The sequence below is a fragment of the Giraffa tippelskirchi genome, chromosome X, assembly GCF_054371585.1.
Source record: "Giraffa tippelskirchi isolate mGirTip1 chromosome X, T2T-mGirTip1v1.2.pri, whole genome shotgun sequence".
Classification (NCBI taxonomy): domain Eukaryota; kingdom Metazoa; phylum Chordata; class Mammalia; order Artiodactyla; family Giraffidae; genus Giraffa; species Giraffa tippelskirchi.
Window position 1 is genome coordinate 1,038,313 of NC_137289.1, and position 19,229 is coordinate 1,057,541.

Consider the following 19,229-nt stretch of genomic DNA (forward strand, 5'->3'; position numbering starts at 1 on the left):
CAATCTATAGATTCAATGCAATCCCTATCAAGCTACCAACGGTATTTTTCACAGAACTAGAACAAATCATTTCACAATTTGTATGGAAATATAAGAAACCTTGAATAGCCAAAGCAATCTTGAGAAAGAAGAATGGAACTGGAGGAATCAACCTGCCTGACTTCAGGCTCTACCACAAAGCCACAATCATCAAGACAGTATGGTACTGGCACAAATACAGAAATATAGATCAATGGAACAAAATAGAAAGCCCAGAGATAAATCCACGCACCTATGGACACCTTATCTTCGACAAAGGAGGCAAGAATATACAATGGAGAAAAGACAATCTCTTTAACAAGTTGTGCTGGGAAAACTGGTCAACCACTTGTAAAAGAATGAAATTAGAACACTTTCTAACACCATACACAAAAATAAACTCAAAATGGATTAAAGATCTAAACGTAAGACCAGAAACTATAAAACTCCTAGAGGAAAACATAGGCAAAACACTCTCCGACATAAATCACAGCAGGATCCTCCATGACCCACCTTCCAGAATATTGGAAATAAAAGCAAAAATAAACAAATGGGACCTAATTAAAATTAAAAGCTTTTGCACAACAAAGGAAACTATAAGCAAGGTGAAAAGACAGCCTTCAGAATGGGAGAAAATAATAGCAAACGAAGCAACAGAAAAACAGTTAATCTCAAAAATATACAAGCAACTCCTGGAGCTGAATTCCAGAAAAATAAACGACCCAATCAAAAAATGGGCCAAAGAACTAAACAGACATTTCTCCAAAGAAGACATACAGATGGCTAACAAACACATGAAAAGATGCTCAACATCACTCATTATTAGAGAAATGCAAATCAAAACCACAATGAGGTACCATTTCACACCTGTCAGAATGGCTGCTATCCAAAAGTCTACAAGCAATAAATGCTGGAGAGGGTGTGGAGAAAAGGGAACCCTCTTACACTGTTGGTGGGAATGCAAACTAGCACAGCCACTATGGAGAACAGTGTGGAGATTCCTTAAAAAACTGGGAATAGAACTGCCATATGACCCAGCAATCCCACTGCTGGGCATACACACTGAGGAAACCAGAATGGAAAGAGACGCGTGTACCCCAGTGTTCATCGCAGCAATGTTTACAATAGCCAGAACATGGAAGCATCCTAGATGTCCATCATCAGACAAATGGATAAGGAAGCTGTGGTACATATACACAATGGAATATTACTCAGCCATTAAAAAGAATACATTTGAAGCAGTTCTATTGAGATGGATGAAACTGGAGCGCATTATACAGAGTGAAGTAAGCCAGAAAGAAAAACACCAATACAGTATACTAATGCATATATATGGAATTTGAAAGATGGTAACGATAACCCTATATGCGAGACAGAATAAGAGACACAGATGCATAGAACAGTCTTATGGACTCTGAGGGAGAAGGTGAGGGTGGGACGTTCTGGGAGAATAGGACTGAAACATGTATATTATCATATGTGAAACAGAACACCATTCCAGGTTCAATGCATGAGACAAATGCTCAGGGCTGGGGCAATGGGATGACCCAGAGGGATGGGATGGGGAGTGAGGAGGGAGGGGGGTTCAGGTTGGGGAACACATGTAAACCCATGGCTGATTCATGTCAATGTATGGCAAAAACCACTACAATACTGTAAAGTAATTAGCCCCCAACTAAAATAAATAAATTTATTAAAAAATAAAATAAAATCCAAACTTAAAAAAATTAATACCAATGACAGGTTTTTTTTTTGTTTTTTGTTTTTTGTTTGTTTTTTGTTTTTTTTTACAGAACTAGAACAAATAATTCTAAAATTTGTGTGGAGACATAAAAGATGCAGAATGGCCAGAACTATCTTGAGAAAGAAGAACAAAACTTGGATGTATTACACTCCCTCATTTCAAACTATACTACAAAGCTGCAATAGTCAAAACAGTACGGTACTGTCAAAAAAACAGACACATAGATCTGTGGAACAGAATCCATGCATGCTCAGCCTTGTCCAACTCTTTGTGACCCCATGGACTGTACCAGGCTCCTTTGTCCATGGAATTTTCCAGGCAGGAATGCTGGAGTGGATTGCTGTTTCCTCACCCAGGGGGGATCTTCTCAACCCAGTGATTGAACCTGTGTCTCTTGTATCTCCTGCATTGGCAGGTGGATTCTTTACCACTGAGCCACCTGGAAAGCCCATGGAACAGAATAGAGAGCCCAGAAATGAACCCATGCTTATATGGTCAATTAATCTATGACAAAGGAGGGAAGAATATACAGTGGGGAAAAAAGCCATCTTTTTCCCTTTCCACTAAATGGTATTGGGAAATTTGGGCAGCTACATGCAAAAGAATCAAACTGGATGACTTTCTCACACCGTGGACACAAACAAATTAAAAATGGGTTAAAGATTTAAATATAAGACCTGAAACCATAAAACTTCAGAATAAAACATAGTATGCTCTTTGACATTGGTATTGATAGTTTTTTTGGATATGTCTCTGGCAAGGGAAACAAAAGTAAAAATAAACAAATGGGAGTACATCAAACTGAAAAGCTGTTGCACAGTGAAGGAAATTACTGACAAAATGAAAAGACTGCCTACTGAATGGGAGAAGATATTTGCAAACAATATATCTGATAAGGGGATAATACCTACAATGTGCAAAGAACTGATAAAACTTCGACATCTAAAAAGCAAACCAACTACAACGTGGACAGAAGAGCTGAATAGCTCTCTTTCCAAAGAAGACAGACAGATGGCCAACAGGCACATGAAAGAGACACTCAGCATCACTATTTGTCAAGGAAATGCAAATCAAAACCACAGTGAGAGATATTACCTCACACTTGTCAGAATGGCTGTTGTCCAAAAGGCAAGAAATTAACAAGTGTTGGTGAGGATGTAGAGAAAAAGGAACCCTCCTGCACTGTTGATGGGAGTGTAAATTGGTGCAGCCACTATGGAAAACAATATGGAGATTCCTCCAAAAATTAAAAATAGAACTATTGTATTATCAGCAGTTCTACTCCTGGGTATTTATCTGAAGAAAACAGAAACATTAATTAGAAAAGGCACATGCACCCCTATGTTCACTGAAGCATTATTTGCAACAGCCAAGATATGGAAACAACCTAAACGTACATCAATAGATAAATGGATAAAGAAGATGTGATATGTGTGTACACACACACACACAAACACACATAAGTATTACTCAGCCATAAAAAAGAAGGAAATCTTGTCACTTGCAGCAACATGGTTAGATCTAGAGGATGTCTTGTTAAGAGAAAAAAAGTCAGAGAAAGACAGGTACTGTATGATTTCACTTATATGTAAAATCAAAAAAACAAACATAATAAAACACTAACAGAGATATAGATACAGAGAAGAAATACATGATTGCTAGAGGGAAAATGTTAGGGGGAGGACAGAAATAGGTGAAGGAGACTGAATTACAAAATTCAAGTTGCAATGTAAAAGAGTCACAGGTATGAAATATGCCATGTTGGGAATATATAGTTGTAACTATATAATGTCTTTGAATTTTGACATATGATAACTAAGCTTACTGTTGTGATAATTTTGAAATGTATAGAAATACTGAGTTCCAAAGAATAGCAAGGAAAGGTAAGAAAGGCTTCTTAAGTGAACAATGCAAAGAAATAGAAGAAAACAATAGAATAGGAAAGACTAGAGAACTCTTCGAGAAAATTAGAGCCACCAAGGGAACATTTCATGCAAAGATGGGCACAATAAAGGACAAACTGTATGGACCTAACAGAAGCAAAAGATGTTAAGAAGAGGTGGCAAGAATACACAGAAGAACTGTACAAAAAAGATCTTCACAACCCAGATAATCACGATGGTGTGATCACTCACCTAGAGCCAGACAAACTGGAATGTGAAGTCAAGTGGGCCTTATAAAGCATCACTATGAACAAAGCTAGTTGAGGTGATGAAATTCCAGCTGAGCTGTTTCAAATCCTAAAAGATGATGCTGTGAAAGTGCTGCACTCAATACGCCAGCTAATTTGGAAAATTCAGCACTGGCCGCAGGACTGGAAAACATCAGTTTTCATTCCAATCCCAAAGAAGGGCAGTGCCAAAGAATGTTCAAACTATTGCACAGTTGCACTCATTTCACATGCTGGCAAGGTAATGCTCAAAACCCTTCAAATTAGGCTTCAACAATACATGAACCAAGAGCTTCCATATATACAAGGTGAATTTAGAAAATACAGAGGAACCAGAGATCAAATTGCCAACATCCATTGTATCATAGAAAAAGCAAGAGAATTCCAGAAAAAAATCTACTTCATTGATTGTGCTAAAAGCTTTTGCCTGTGTGGATCACAACAAACTGGAAAATTCTTAAAGAGATGGGAATACCAAACCACCTTACCTGTCTCCTAAGAAACTGTATGCAGGTCAAGAAGCAGCAGTTAGAACCAGACATGGAACAATGAACTGGTTCCAAATTGGGAAAGGAGTATGTCAAGGCTGTATATTGTCACTCTGCTTATTTTACTTACATGAAGAGTACATCATGTGAAATGCCAGACTAGATGAATCACAAGATGGAATCAAGATTGCTGGGAGAAATATCAAAAACCTCAGATAGTGCAGATGATGCCACCCTAATGGTAGAAAGCGAAGAAGAACTAAAGAGCCTCTTGATGAAAGTGAAAGAGGAGACTGAAAAAGCTGGCTTAAAACTCAGCATTTAAAAAAACAAAGATCATGACATCTAGTCCCATCATTTCATGCCAAATAGATGGGGGGAAGTGGAATCAGTAACACATTTTATTTTCTTGGGCTCCAAAATCACTACAGTGACTCCAGCCATGAAATTAAAAGGTGCTTGCCCACAGAAGAAAAGCTATGACAAATCTAAGCAGTGTATTAAAAAGCAGAGATACAACTTTTCTGACATAATCCATCTAGTCAAAGCTATGGTTTTTCCAGTAGTCATGTACAGATGTTAGAGTTGGGTTTTACTCGTGGCTCAGACAGTAAAGAATCTGCCTGCAATGCAGGAGACCTGGGTTCGATCCCTGGGTTGGGTAGAGCCCCTGGAAGAGGGCATGGCAACCCACTCCAGTATTCTCGCCTGGAGAGTCACTATGAATAGAGGAGTCTGGCAGGCTGCAGTCCATGAGGTCTCAAAGAGTCAGACATGACTGAGCGACCAAGCACAGCATAAAGAAGGTTGAGCACTGAAGAACTGACACTTTCGAACTGTGGTGCTGGAGAAGACTCTTGAGAGTCCCTTGGACAGCAAGGAGATCAAACCAGTCAGTCCTAAAGGATATCAACTCTGAATGTTCATTGGAAGGACTGATACTGAAACTGAAGCTCCAATACTTTGGCTACCTGATGCAAACAGCCAACTCACTGGAAAAGACCCTGATGCTGGATTAGATGGAAGGCAAAAGGAGAAGGGGCAATAAAGGATGAGATGGTTGAATAGCATCACCTACTCAATGGACATGAGTTTGAACAAACTCGGAGATAGTGAAGGACAGGCGAACCTGGTGTGCTACAGTCCATGGGATCTCAAAGAGTCAGACATGACTTAGTGACTAAACAGCAATGTGTTGTACAACAGAAACTAGCAAACTCTTGTAGGTCAATCATACTCTCAAAACAAACTCATAGAAAAAGAGATCAGAGAGCCGGAGTTGTGGGGAGGGATGATTGGATGAAAGTGGTCACAAAGTACAAACTTCCAGTTATAAGATAAATAAATACCAGGGATATAGTGGACAACATGATAAATATAATTAACAGCACTTTATGTTATATATGAACGTTGTTGAGAGTAAATCCTAAGAGTTCGCATCATAAGGGGGAAAAAAAAGGTACATAGGTTCAGCTAGCAGCAAAACTTTCAATTTAGCCAGTTTGTCTTTAGCTCCAGATATGTGTGTGAACCTCTAAACACATCTGTGCCAGGATCTTGTCTATAAATGGAAATAATAATAGTGGTCTCTTCATAGAGTTTTTGCATGGTTTAAATAATATCCCATATTTGAAGCACTTAGCACAGTGAAGTGACTGGAATATTGTGTATTAAGAAGCCCACAATTATTTGCTATAGATAATAACTTCAAAATATATACTTTCATCAGTGTCTTACATTTTTAGATCCTATAAGAAGCCAATGAAAATACTCTCATCCCAATAAATACAAAAATAGATGCTCAGAGCTGGGCCAGTCCCTACCTCATCACACCCAAGAAATGGGAAAAGATTAGGAGTACCTTTTCCCTATGCTGTTACCTCTGCCTCAAGTACAGTCTTTTCTCCTTTCTTCCTTGTCTGAACACAGATTATATAGCACCCTACTTCTGCCCAGGAATCTCAGATGTATATTTGATATAATATACTTAGCTTTATTTCATTTGAAATAAGGTGATCTTTTTATACTATAACACTTATATTTCATATGGTAGCAAATTTTATGCTCGTGTATATTTTTTCCCTAGGTCTGGTAACAATTTTTGAATGGAGTGACATTGCTTTTGTGCCTATATTATAGCTTTCTTCAGGGTCATTCCTCTTCTTTTTGTTTTCGTATTGTAAATAATGTCTGGGTATCATAAGTTAAATCATATTTTTTTTTTTTTATAGAAGCATCACTCTGAGAATAAGGGCCTAGATAAAGTGATGGAGACTCAAGCCCAAGTGGATGAACTTAAAGGAATCATGGTCAGAAACATAGGTATGTTTCATGACATGCTCTGCATGTATGTGGGTAAAAATGATATTAGATTACTTGATTGGGGTCAGATCATTCTAGAGAGACTGAACTAGCACTTCTTTATTCTTAATATTGGAAGCTAATTGTCAGCTGACTTGTGGATATTTCTTACCTCTAATACTGCCTGCTGTATGAATGGTTTCTTTTTAGCATTTATGACTTTCTTCATTCTAAATTTGTTAGTTTAGGGACTTCCCTGGAGGTCCAGTGGTTAAGCCTTCTCCCTCCAATGCAAGGGATGAGGGTTCAACCCCTATTTGGGGAGCTGAGATCCCACGTACCTTGAGATCAAAAAACCAAAGCATAAACCAGAAGCAATGTTGTAACAAATTCCATAAAGACTTTTTTAAAAAAATAAATAATTATGTTAGTTTACTTAGTAAGACATATGTCTAAGATCCTTAAATAGTTCAGCAATTTGGAATAACTTAGTCAATTTGGGCTAGAAATACCCAGATAGTTGATATTATCAGTATAGATACTTAGAATATAACTATTTGACCTCCTTAGAAAGTTTGTAGCTCTTTACTAAAAGAAATAATTGGATCAAAAAACTGTTGTATTCTTCAAAAGAATGAACTGTAACATAAATTCCATTGGCCTGTGTTTTGTCAAGAGCCTATATAACACATTAAAATAATTCAGAGAAAATACATCAAGTTTATTTTTTTGATTAATTATAACTATGGTATTTAGATTTAGGATGATGTTAATTTTTTTACTAGCACCAGTTCTCACATTGTAGTTCTTGGGCTAGCAGCGTCAGCATCCTCTGGATTCGGTTCCGTTCAGTCACTCAGTCATGTGTGACTCTTTGCGACCCCATGGACTGCAGCACGCCAGGCTTCCCTGTCCATCACCAACTCCCGGAACTTACTCAAACTCATGTCCATCGAGTCGGCGATGCCTTCCAACCATCTTATCCTCTGTCGTCCCCTTCTCCTCCTGCCTTCACTCTTCCCCAGCATCAGGGTCTTTTCAAATGAGTCAGCTCTTCATATCAGGTGGCCAAAGTATTGGAGTTTCAGCTTCAACATCAGTCCTTCCAATGAACACCCAGGGCTGATCTCCTTTAGGATGGACTGGTTGGATCTCCTTGCAGTCCAAGGGACTCTCAAAGTCTTCCCCAACACCACATTTCAAAAGCATCAGTTCTTCAGTGCTCAGCCTTCTTTATGGTCCAACTCTCACATCCATATATGACCACTGGAAAAACCATAGCCTTGACTAGACGGACCTTTGTTGGCTTCATGTACCAGGTTTTTCAGCTGGAAACTGGCTTTAAGAAGCCTTTCACTTGGCTTCTCCAGGACCAAGCTGTTTCCTTAGAATTGATTGTGATTAACTTGCAAGCAGTTTGAATTGAGCTGTTTGAACAGTAAAATGTTTGAGCTGTTTAAAATAATTTTTTAAACTCTTGAGAAAAACCTCTAGGAATTGAGATCCCAGTTATCTAAATATTTTGAGGGTGCTCCCCCCAACAGGGTTCCAGCTGATTTTATGTTTAAAATCAATGGTCCTTGCTCATGCACATTCTAACCAAATGGACTGACTTGCCCAAAGGCAATTTGGAATACCAATGGCCAATGGGGAACTTTTGAAATTCTCAAACTTAATTTCCTTCAAGCCAGATTTAATTACAGTAGCTCAAAAATTTCCAGACCTGAGTGGAATGCTTATTTCATTTGGAATTTTGGGGCTTCCCAAGATTATCAGGAGTCTTCCTAAAATTGCCTCTCTAAAATAAAATTTTAAAATGAACTGAGGCAAACAGTTAATAATAAAATGGCTCCCAAAGCTCCAGGCTCTTCCTTGGCTTTTTTTGTCTCAGGCTGGACTTCCCTGGTAGCTCAGACGGTAAAGCGTCTGTCTACAATGCGGGAGACCCAGGTTCAATCCCTGGATCGGGAAGATCTCCTGGAGAAGAAAATGGCAACCCACTCCAGTGTTCTTGCCTGGAAAATCCCATGGACGGAGGAGCCTAGTAGGGTACAGTCCATGGAGTCACAAAGAGTTGAACACGACTGAGCAACTTCACTTTAGCTTTAGTTTAGCTGCCTCCAGTGCCATCTCATCTCTCTCCCTCTGCTCCTTGTGGCTGGACTCTACCACTGGCCACCATCTTCCCACTTCCTTTCTGTTAGGGGAAGCACAATGACTGAAACCACCCACCCTTGCCAGGCACCATAGTGACTATTTGCATGAGTTATTTTACAACAGGAGGTCCTGGTAAGGAACACGGAACTAATAAGCCACCACCAACTGGAAGAATTCAGGAAAGGTGACAGCATGTGTCCAACCACCTCCCAGAATCCTCGCTGGCATCCATCTTGGCTGAGGAATGCCTGTGCCACCAGGAATGACTGAGTCAGAATGACTGGCCAAAGACAACCCAGAAATTAATCCCATCCTCTAGGAACCTTTTAGAAATGCAAATTTTCAGGCCCCACCTCAAGCCTACTGAATCAGAAACTCTTGGAGTGGGAAATCCATGTTTTCACAAGCCCTCCAAAGGATTCCAACGCATACTCAAGTTATAGAAGCACTCTTAAATATATCTTCTAAGAGGAATGACTTATACGCAATAAATTCTTTTATAAAACTGAACAAAAATTAGTATATACTTTATAAAATGTTTACCTTAGATGTCATTTTATAAATGTCCACTTATAATTTTGAATTTACTATTTAAATTACTTTTACACTTACTCTTAGAACACTTAAAAGTAATGAAAACATGTTTTAAAAATTTACTGCATTATCGTCCTAAAGTTTTATTTCCATTTACTTTACTTTAAATTTTTATTCATATGTTTACATAGTTGAAAGTCATATTTTATATTCAGTTTTATGGAGGCAGTATAATATGGTAATCAAGATTGGAGTCATATATGCCTGCGTTTGAATCCTTATTTCACTTCCTACCTTCTGGTAGGCCTTCATCAATCCTCTAACCACTCTGACCTTTATCTGTAAAAATAAAAGGAGATAATAAAACCTAAGTTTACCAGGATAAAAAAGGTAATATATATAAAATACTTTGTACAGTGCCTGGCACATAGTAAAAGCTGAATTATTATTAGTTGTTAGTTTGTTTTATACTTGTACAGTATTTCTTTGAGTTATATCACACTTTGCCAATTATGTCCTTATGTTGGACACTTTGGTTATTTAGAGCAGTATTACTCAGAATTTAAGGAGCTTGCTCCAGAATATAAGTCAATGCTGTGCTTCCTTCATTGAGAACATCTTGCTATGAAGTCATCAATTCGACTGAACAGTGTATTTGGAGACTTGGTTGAGCAGTAGCAGACACTCTTAGGTAGCACTGATTTAGAGGTTTCTGTTATAGTAACAGTACTGTTATAAATATTTTTATGCCTATTATATTTTTCTTGGGCTTCCCAGGTGGCACAGTGGTAAAGAGTCTGCCTGTACATGCAGTAGGTTCAGGAGACAGGGGTTCAATCCCTGGGTTGGGAAGATCCCCTGGCGGAGGAATGGGAACCCACTTCAGTATTCTTGCCTGGAAAATCCCATAGACAGAGGAGTCTGGTGGGCTACAGTCCATGAGGTTGCAAAGAGTCAGACACAACTTAGCAACTGAGCATCATGCTTATTTTTCTTTTTTGTTGAGATTAATTCCCAGAAATAGGATTAATAGTCAAAAGGCAGAAACATTTTTACATTTCTTAATATGTATGTGTCTTGGTTATTTGAAGGGATTTTCTCTCATTGATATTAATTTTAATTGTATGTCTAGATGCAGACTAGAGAACCTAGTGAAAAACTACTAATATGTTTCTCTCTTTTTGGACACCAAATATATTTATTTTGCTTGAAAGTGGAAGCAGCCAACTGCTGAAATATTATTTATTGCAGATGCATAATGTTCCCAGAAAATGAACCTTTTTAACCAACTCCTCTTAAATGACTTACTTTTAGAATTATAAAAATAACAAATTTAAAATGTAGGAAAAACATGTCTAATCTTCTCCCTTTGATTTTTTAACAGCTTTATTGAGATGCAATTCACATACCATACAATTAATCCTTTTAAACTATACAATCCAACTGTTTTTACTATATCCACAGAGTTGTGTGACAATCATCACAATCAATTTGAGAACATTTTCATTATCCCCAAAAGAAATCCTGTACCCGTTTACAGTCACTCCTCTTTTCTCTTCAGCCTCCAGACCTAAGCAGCAATTAATCTCCTTTCTGTGTACATGTATTTGCCTGTTCTTGACATTTCATATAAATGGAGTTATATAAAATATGGCCTTAGCGATTTTGAAGTATATAATACAATATTATTGACGATTAGTATGCTGTACACTAGATGTCCAGAACTTATTAATCTTCTAGTTTCAAATTTAAACCCTTTCAGAGCATCTCTCTAATTCCTTTTCCCCCCAGTCTTGGTAATCACCATTCTAGTCTGGTTCAACAAGGTTTACATTTTCAGATTCCACATATGAGTAACATCATACAATATTTGTCTTTCTTTGACTAACTTATCTCACTAAGCATGGTGCCTTCAAGATTCATCCCTGTTGCAAATGACAGGACTTCCGTCTTTTTCTTGGTTCAGTAATATTCCATTATATATATGCACCATGCCTTCTTCATCTATTCATCCATTGATGGGCACTTAGTTTATTTACATATCTAGACTGTTGTGAATAATGCTGCAGTAAACATGAGAGTACAGATATCCTTTCAATATCCTGCTTTCATTTCCTTTAGATAGATACCCAGAAATGGAGTTGCTAGATATATGTGTTATAGTTTTAATATCTTAAGGAAACTCCATGCCGTTTTTCATAGTGATTGAACCAATTTACATTCCCACCAGCAGTGCATAAGGCTTCCCTTTACTCCGTATGCTTATCAATACTTGTATCTTATCTTCTTGTTGTTAGCCATTCTAATTGGTATAAGGTTGATATCTCATTGTGGTTTTATTTGCATGTTCCTGTTGATTTGTGATGTTGAGCATTTTTAATGTACCTGCTGGCCATTTGTATATCTTCTTTGGAAAAATTCTATTCAGTTCCTCTATTTTTAAATCAGATTGGGTTTTTTTTGTTATTGAGTTGTATTAATTCCTTATATATTTTGGATGATAAACCCTTATCCAGTATATGGTTTGTAAATGTTTTCTCCCATTCTATAGGTTACCTTTTCATTTTGTTGATTGTTTCTTTTCCTGTCCAGAAGCTTTTTAGTTTGATGTAGTCCAGCTTACCGATTTTGCTTTCATTGCTTGTGCTTTTGGTATCTTAAGTATCATTGCAAAGACCAGTGTCAAGAACTTTCTTCCTGTATTTTCTTCTAGGTGTGTATTGGCTTCAGGTCTTACGTTTAAGTCTTTTATCCATTTCAAATTAATTTTTGAGTGATATATATTGGGGTCCAATTTCCATTTTCTGCATGTGGTTATCCATGTGGTTTCCTGAACACCATTTTTTGAAGAAGTTATCCTTTCCCCCATTGAGTATTCTTGACTCTCTTGTCAAATCTTAGTTGACCATATGCATGGGGGTTTATTTCTGGTCTTTCAATTTTGTTCCTTTGGTCCATGTATCTATTTTTGCCAGTAATACTGTTTTAATTATGGTAGCTTTGTTAGTATAGCTTGAAACCAGGAAGTATAATACCTCTGCCCTTGTTCTTCTTTCTTAGGATTTGTTTGGCTATTTGGGATCTTTTTTGGTTCTATACACATTTTAGGATTTTTTTTTTCTATTTCTGTCAAAATGCCATTAGAATTTTGATGAAAATTGCATTAAATCTGTAGGTGACTGGCTAATATGAACATTTTAACAATATTAATTTTTCTGATCCATGGACATAGGATATATTTCCATTTGTTTGTATCTTCTTTAATTTCTTTCATCAAAGTCTTGTAGTTTTTAGCACATAGATCTTTACTTCCTTGGTTAAAATTATTCCTAAATATTTTATTATTTTATGGTATTGTGATTGTGATAGTTTTATTACTTTTTTGATATTTTGTTGTTGTTATATAAAACAGCTGGTTTCTGTATGTTGATTTTACATCCTGCAACTTGACTGAATTCATGGATTAGTTTAACAGGTTTTCTGGTTGAATCTTTGAGATGTTCGATGTATAATATCATATTATCTTAATGGCAATTTTACTTTTCATTTTAGATGCTTTTTATTTCTTTATCTTGTCTGATTGCTCTAGCTAGGATTTCTAGTATTTTATGAATAACAGTGATGAAAGTGGGCACCCTTGTCTTGTGTCTGATATTAGAGGAAAGGCTTTTAGTCTTTCACCATTGAGTATGATGTTAAGCTCTGGGTCTGACATATATAGCCTTTATTATATTGAGGTAAGTTCTTTCAGTATTCAAGTTGTTGAGAGTTTTTGTCATGAAATTATGCTGTATTTTGTCAATTCTATTTTCTGCATCTTTTGAGATGATCATGAATAGTTTTCATTCTATTAACTTTTGTATGTTGAACTACTTGTGTAGTTGAACTATCCTTCCTTCCTAGGGATAAATCCTATCTAGTCATGGTGATTGTTTTGATGTGTTGTCAAATTCAATTTGGTAATTTTTTTTTAGAATTTTTGTACCTATATTCATCAGGAGTATTGGTTTCATTTCCTTTTCTCATAGTGTCCCTATCTGTCTTTGGTATCAGGGTAGTGCTGGCCTTGTGAAATGAGTTTGTAAGTGTTCCTTCCTAAGTTTTTTCGAAGAGTTTGAGATGAATTGTCATTCAGTTTTCTTTAAATATTTGGTAGATTTCACCAGTTCAGCTGTTTGGTACTGGGATTTTGATTACTGATTAAGTCTCCTTAGGAGATCCAGGTTTGATTCCTGGGTCAGGAAGATCCCCTGGAGAAGGGATAGGCTACCCACTCCAGTATTCTTGGGATTCCCTTGTGGCTCAGCTGGTAAAGAATCCGCCTGCGATGCGGGAGACCTGGGTTCGATCCCTGGGTTGGGAAGATCCCCTGGAGAAGGGAAAGGCTACCCACTCCAGTATTCTGGCCTGGAGAATTCCATGGACTGTATAGTCCATGGGGTCGCAAAGAGTCGGACACGACTGAGCAACTTTCACTTTCACTTTCAGTCCCCTTATTCAATATTACAATGTTCATAGTTTATTTATTTCTGATTCAGTCTTGGTAGGGTGTATGTTTCTAGGAATGTATTCATTTCTTCTAGGTTATCCAGTTTGTTGGATATAACTGTTCATAGTAATCTCTAATGATTCATTGTATTTCTGAACTATCAGTTGAGATGTCTTCTCTTTTATTTCTGGTTTTATTTATTTGGGTCTTCTTAGTCTAGCCAAAGCTTTGTCAATTTTGTTTATCTTTTCAGAAAACCAGCTCATAGTTTTCTTGGTATTTTCTGTTGCATTTTTTGGCCTCTATTTCAGTTAATTTCCTCCATAAGTTTCGTTATTTCCTTTCTTCTGCTAATTTTGGGCTTCATTTCAGTTCAGTTCAGCTCAGTCTCTCGGTCGTGTCCGACTCTTTGTGACCCCACGAATCGCAGCACACCAGGTCTCCGTGTTCATCACCAACTCCCGGAGTTTACCCAAACCCATGTCCATCGAGTCGATGATGCCATCCAACCATCTCATCCTCTGTCATCCTGTTCTCCTCCTGTCCCCAATCCTTCCCAGCATTAGGGTCTTTTCCAATGAGTCAGCTCTTCGCATTAGGTGGCCAAAGTGTTGGAGTTTCAGCTTCAAAATCAGTCCTTCCAATGAACACCCAGGACTGATCTCCTTTAGGATGGACTGGTTGGATCTCCTTGCAGTCCAAGGGACTCTCAAGAGTCTTCTCCAACACCACAGTTCAAAAGCGTCAATTCTTCGGTGCTCAGCTTTCTTCACAGCCCAACTCTCACATCCATACATGACCACTGGAAAAACCATAGCCTTGGCTAGACTGACCTTTGTTGGCAAAGTAATGTCTCTGCTTTTAAATATGCTATCTAGGTTGGTCATAACCTTCCTTCCAAGGAGTAAGCATCTTTTAGTTTCATGGCGGCAATCACCATCAGCAGTGATTTTGGAGCCCCCAAAAATAAAGTCTGACACTGTTTCCACTGTTTCCCCATCTATTTCCCATGAAGTGATGTGACCAGATGCCATGATCTTAGTTTTCTGAACGTTGAGCTTTAAGCCAACTTTTTCACTCTCCTCTTTCACTTTCATCAAGAGGCTCTTTAGTTCTTCTTCACTTTCTGCCATAAGGGTGGTGTCATCTGCATATCTGAGGTTATTGATATTTCTCCCAGCAATCTTGATTCCAGCTCGTGTTTCTTCCAGCCCAGCGTTTCTCATGATGTACTCTGCATATAAGTTAAATAAGCAGGGTGACAGTATACAGCCTTGACGTACTCCTTTTCCTATTTGGAACCAGTCTGTTGTTCCATGTCCTGTTCTAACTGTTGCTTCCTGACCTGCATACAGGTTTCTCAAGAGACAGGTCAGATGGTCTGGTATTCCATCTCTTACAGAATTTTCCACAGTTTATTGTGATCCACACAGTCAAAGGCTTTGGCATAGTCAATAAGGCAGAAATAGATGTTTTTCTGGAACTCTCTTGCTTTTTCGATGATCCAGCGGATGTTGGCAATTTGATCTCTGGTTCCTCTGCCTTTTCTAAAACCAGCTTGAACATCTGGAAGTTCACGGTTCACGTATTGCTGAAGCCTGGCTTGGAGAATTTTGAGCATTACTTTATTAGTGTGTGAGATGAGCGCAATTGTGCAGTAGTTTGAGCATTCTTTGGCATTGCCTTTCTCCGGGAATGGAATGAAAACTGACCTTTTCCAGTCCTGTGGCCACTGCTGAGTTTTCCAGATTTGCTGGCATTTTGGGCTTACTTTGTTCTTTTTCTAATTCCTTGAATTGTAAAGTTTAGTTGCTTATTTGAAAGCTTTCTAATTTCTTAATATATTCATTTATCACTATAAATTTCCCTTTTAGACTGTTTTTGCAGCATCGTATAGATTTTAGTGTGTTGTCTTTCCATTTTTACTTGTTTGAAGTTTTTTTTTTTTAATTTCCATTTTGATTTATTCTTTGACCCATTTGTTGTTGGAGAGTGTTATTTAGGTTCCACATATTTGAAAATTTTCTAGCTTTTCTTTTAGTGTTGAGTTCTAGTTTCATGCAATTGTGAACAGAAAAGATAGTGTGATTCAATCTTCTTAAATTAGTTAAGACATGTTTTGTATCATATCATGTAGTCTATCCTGGAGAATGTTCTGTGTGCACCTGAGAAGAATGTGTATTCTGCTGCTGTTGGATGGAATGTTTCATACATGTCTGTTAGGTTCACTTGGTCTAATGTATGTTTCAAATCCAGTGTTTCTTTTTTGATTTTCTGTCTGGATGGCCTATTCATTGCTGAAGGTGGGGTATTGAAGTCCCCTAATATTAGAAAGGAAAAGATATACCCATCTGAATGCAGAGTTCCAGAGAATAGCAAGGAGAGATAAGAAAGCCTTCCTCAGTGATCAATGCAAAGAAATAGAGGAAAACAACAGATTGGGAAAGACTAGAGATCTCTTCAAGAAAATTAGAGATACCAAGGGAACATTTCATGCAAAGATGGGCTCGATAAAGGACAGAAATGGTGTGGACCTAACAGAAGCAGAAGATATTAAGAAGAGGTGGCAAGAATACACAGAAGAACTGTACAAAAAAGATCTTCACAACCCAGATAATCACGATGGTATGATCACTCACCTAGAGCCAGACATCCTGGAATGTGAAGTCAAGTGGGCCTTAGAAAGCATCACTATGAACAAAGCTAGTGGAGGTGATGGAATTCCAGCTGAGCTATTTCAAATCCTGAGAGATGATGTTGTGAAAGTGCTACACTCAATATGCCAGCAAATCTGGAAGACTCAGCAGTGGCCACAGGACTGGAAAAGGTCAGTTTTTGTTCCAATCCCAGAGAAAGGCAATGCCAAAGAATGCTCAAACTACCACACAATTGCACTCATCTCACGCGCTAGTAAAGTAATGCTCAAAATTCTCCAAGCTAGGCTTCAGCAATACATGAACCATAAACCTACAGATGTTCAAGCTGGTTTTAGAAAAGGCAGAGGAACCAGAGATCAAATTGCCAATATCTTCTGGATCATCGAAAAAGCCATAGAGTTCCAGAAAAACATCTATTTCTGCTTTATTGACTATGCCAAAGCCTTTGACTGTGTGGATCACAATAAACTGTGGAAAATTCTGAAAGAGATGGGAATACCAGACCATCTGACCTGTCTCTTGAGAAACCTGTATGCAGGTCAGGAAGCAGCAGTTAGAACTGGACATGGAACAACAGACTGGTTCCAAATAGGAAAAGGAGTCCGTCAAGGCTGTATACTGTCACCCTGCTTATTTAACTTATATGCAGGGTACATCATGAGAAACGCTGGGCTGGAAGAAACACGAGCTGGAATCAAGATTGCTGGGAGAAATACCAATAACCTCAGATATGCAGATGACACCACCCTTATGACAGAAAGTGAAGAAGAACTAAAGAGCCTCTTGATGAAAGTGAAAGAGGAGAGTGAAAAAGTTGGCTTAAAGCTCAACGTTCAGAAAACTAAGATCATGGCATCTGGTCACATCACTTCATGGGAAATAGATGGGGAAACAGTGGAAACAGTGTCAGACTATTTTTTGGGGCTCCAAAATCACTGCTGATGGTGATTGCAGCCATGAAATTAAAAGACGCTTACTCCTTGGAAGGAAGGTTATGAACAACCTAGATAGCATATTTAAAAGCAGAGACATTACTTTGCCAACAAAGTCCGTCTAGTCAAGGCCATGGCTTTTCCAGTGGTCATGTATGGATGTGAGAGTTGTTCGGTGAAGAAAGCTGAGCGCCGAAGAATCGATGCTTTTGAACTGTGGTGTTGGAGAAGACTCTTGAGAGTCCCTTGGACTGCAAGGAGATCCAATCAATCCATCCTAAAGGAGATCAGTCCTGGGTGTTCATTGGAAGGACTGATGTTGAGGCTGAAACTCCAGTGCTTTGGCCACCTCATGCGAAGAGTTGACTCATTGGAAAAGACCCTAATGCTGGGAAGGATTGGGGGCAGGAGGAGAACGGCACGACAGAGGATGAGATGGTTGGATGCCATCATCGACTTGATGGACATGGGTTTGGGTAAACTCTGGGAGTTGGTGATGGACAGCGAGGCCTGGCATGCTGCGATTCATGGGGTCGCAAAGAGTTGGACACGGCTGAGCGACTGAACTGAACTGAACTGAATATTATTGTATTGTCTATTTCTTCATTCAGATCTTTCAGTATTAGCTGAAGATATTTAGGTTCTCTGATGTTGTATGAGCATATCGTTATGATTCTTACATCTTCTTAATGAATTGACCGCCTTATTATTTTATAATGACCTTGTTTGTCTCTTGATACCATTTTTGGGGGCTTCCCTTATGGCTCAGCTGGTAAAGACTCTGCCTGCAATGTGGAAGACCTGGGTTCGATCCCTGGGTTGGGAAGGTCCCCTGGAGAAGGGAAAGGCTGTCCACTCCAGTATTCTGGCCTAGAGAATTCTTATTTTGTGTGATAGTAAGTATAGTTATCCCCACATTCATTTCCACTTGCATGGAATATGTTTTCCTATTCCTTCACTTTGAGTCTGTGTGTGTACTTCAGTCTGAAGTGAGTCTCCTGGAGGCAGTATATAGTTGGGTCTTCTTATTTTTTTCCTAATCTGTCCAACCACTCTGTGCCTTTTGATTGGTGAATTCAATCTGTTTATAGTTTGATTAATTATTGATATGAAAAGACTTGCTGCTTGCATCTAATTCATTGCTTTCTGGCTGTTTTATAGTTTCAGTGTTTTTTTTTTTCCTCTATTTCTGCTTACTTTTTAAAAATTGGTGGTTTTCTGTGGTAGTGTCCTCTATATTCCCTTTCTTTATCTTCTGTGAGTCTGATACAGATTTTTGTTTTATGGCTTCCATTGGGCTTACATAAAGAATCTTATAGATAAAACAGCCCGTTTAAAACTGATAGCAACTTAACTTTGCATACAAAACCTCCACCCATTTTCTGTCCCTCTTATATCTTTGCTATCACACTTTGCCTCTTTTTATATTGTGTATTCATTAACAAATTATAGTAGCTGTAGTTACTTTTAATACTCTTTTGCTTTAACTTTTATACTATAGATTTTAACTTACCATCATATTACAGAGTCTTCTAAATCAGCGTATTTACCTTTACCAGTATTACATACTTTTATGTTTTCGTGTCACTCATTAGCATCTTTTCCTTTCAGCATTTCTGCATTGCAAGTCTGGTAGTGATGAAATCTCCCAGATTTTGTTTGTCTGGGAATATCTGTATTCCTCCTTCATATCTGTAGGATAACTTTTCTGTACTATTCTTGGCTGGAAATGTTTTTCA

At 38.1% G+C, this 19,229-nt stretch overlaps 1 protein-coding gene across 9 annotated transcripts in view; it reads left to right on the top strand.

Moving 5' to 3' along the window:
* Positions 1 to 19,229, top strand: part of VAMP7 (vesicle associated membrane protein 7) — an 81,930-nt gene that overhangs the window by 34,763 nt on the left and 27,938 nt on the right. For all 9 annotated transcript variants that reach the window (XM_081563693.1, XM_081563690.1, XM_081563696.1 and 6 more), the window contains one exon: positions 6,652 to 6,742. In XM_081563693.1, coding sequence (XP_081419819.1) covers positions 6,652 to 6,742 — 91 coding nt within the window. The remainder of the gene's footprint in view (positions 1 to 6,651; positions 6,743 to 19,229) is intronic.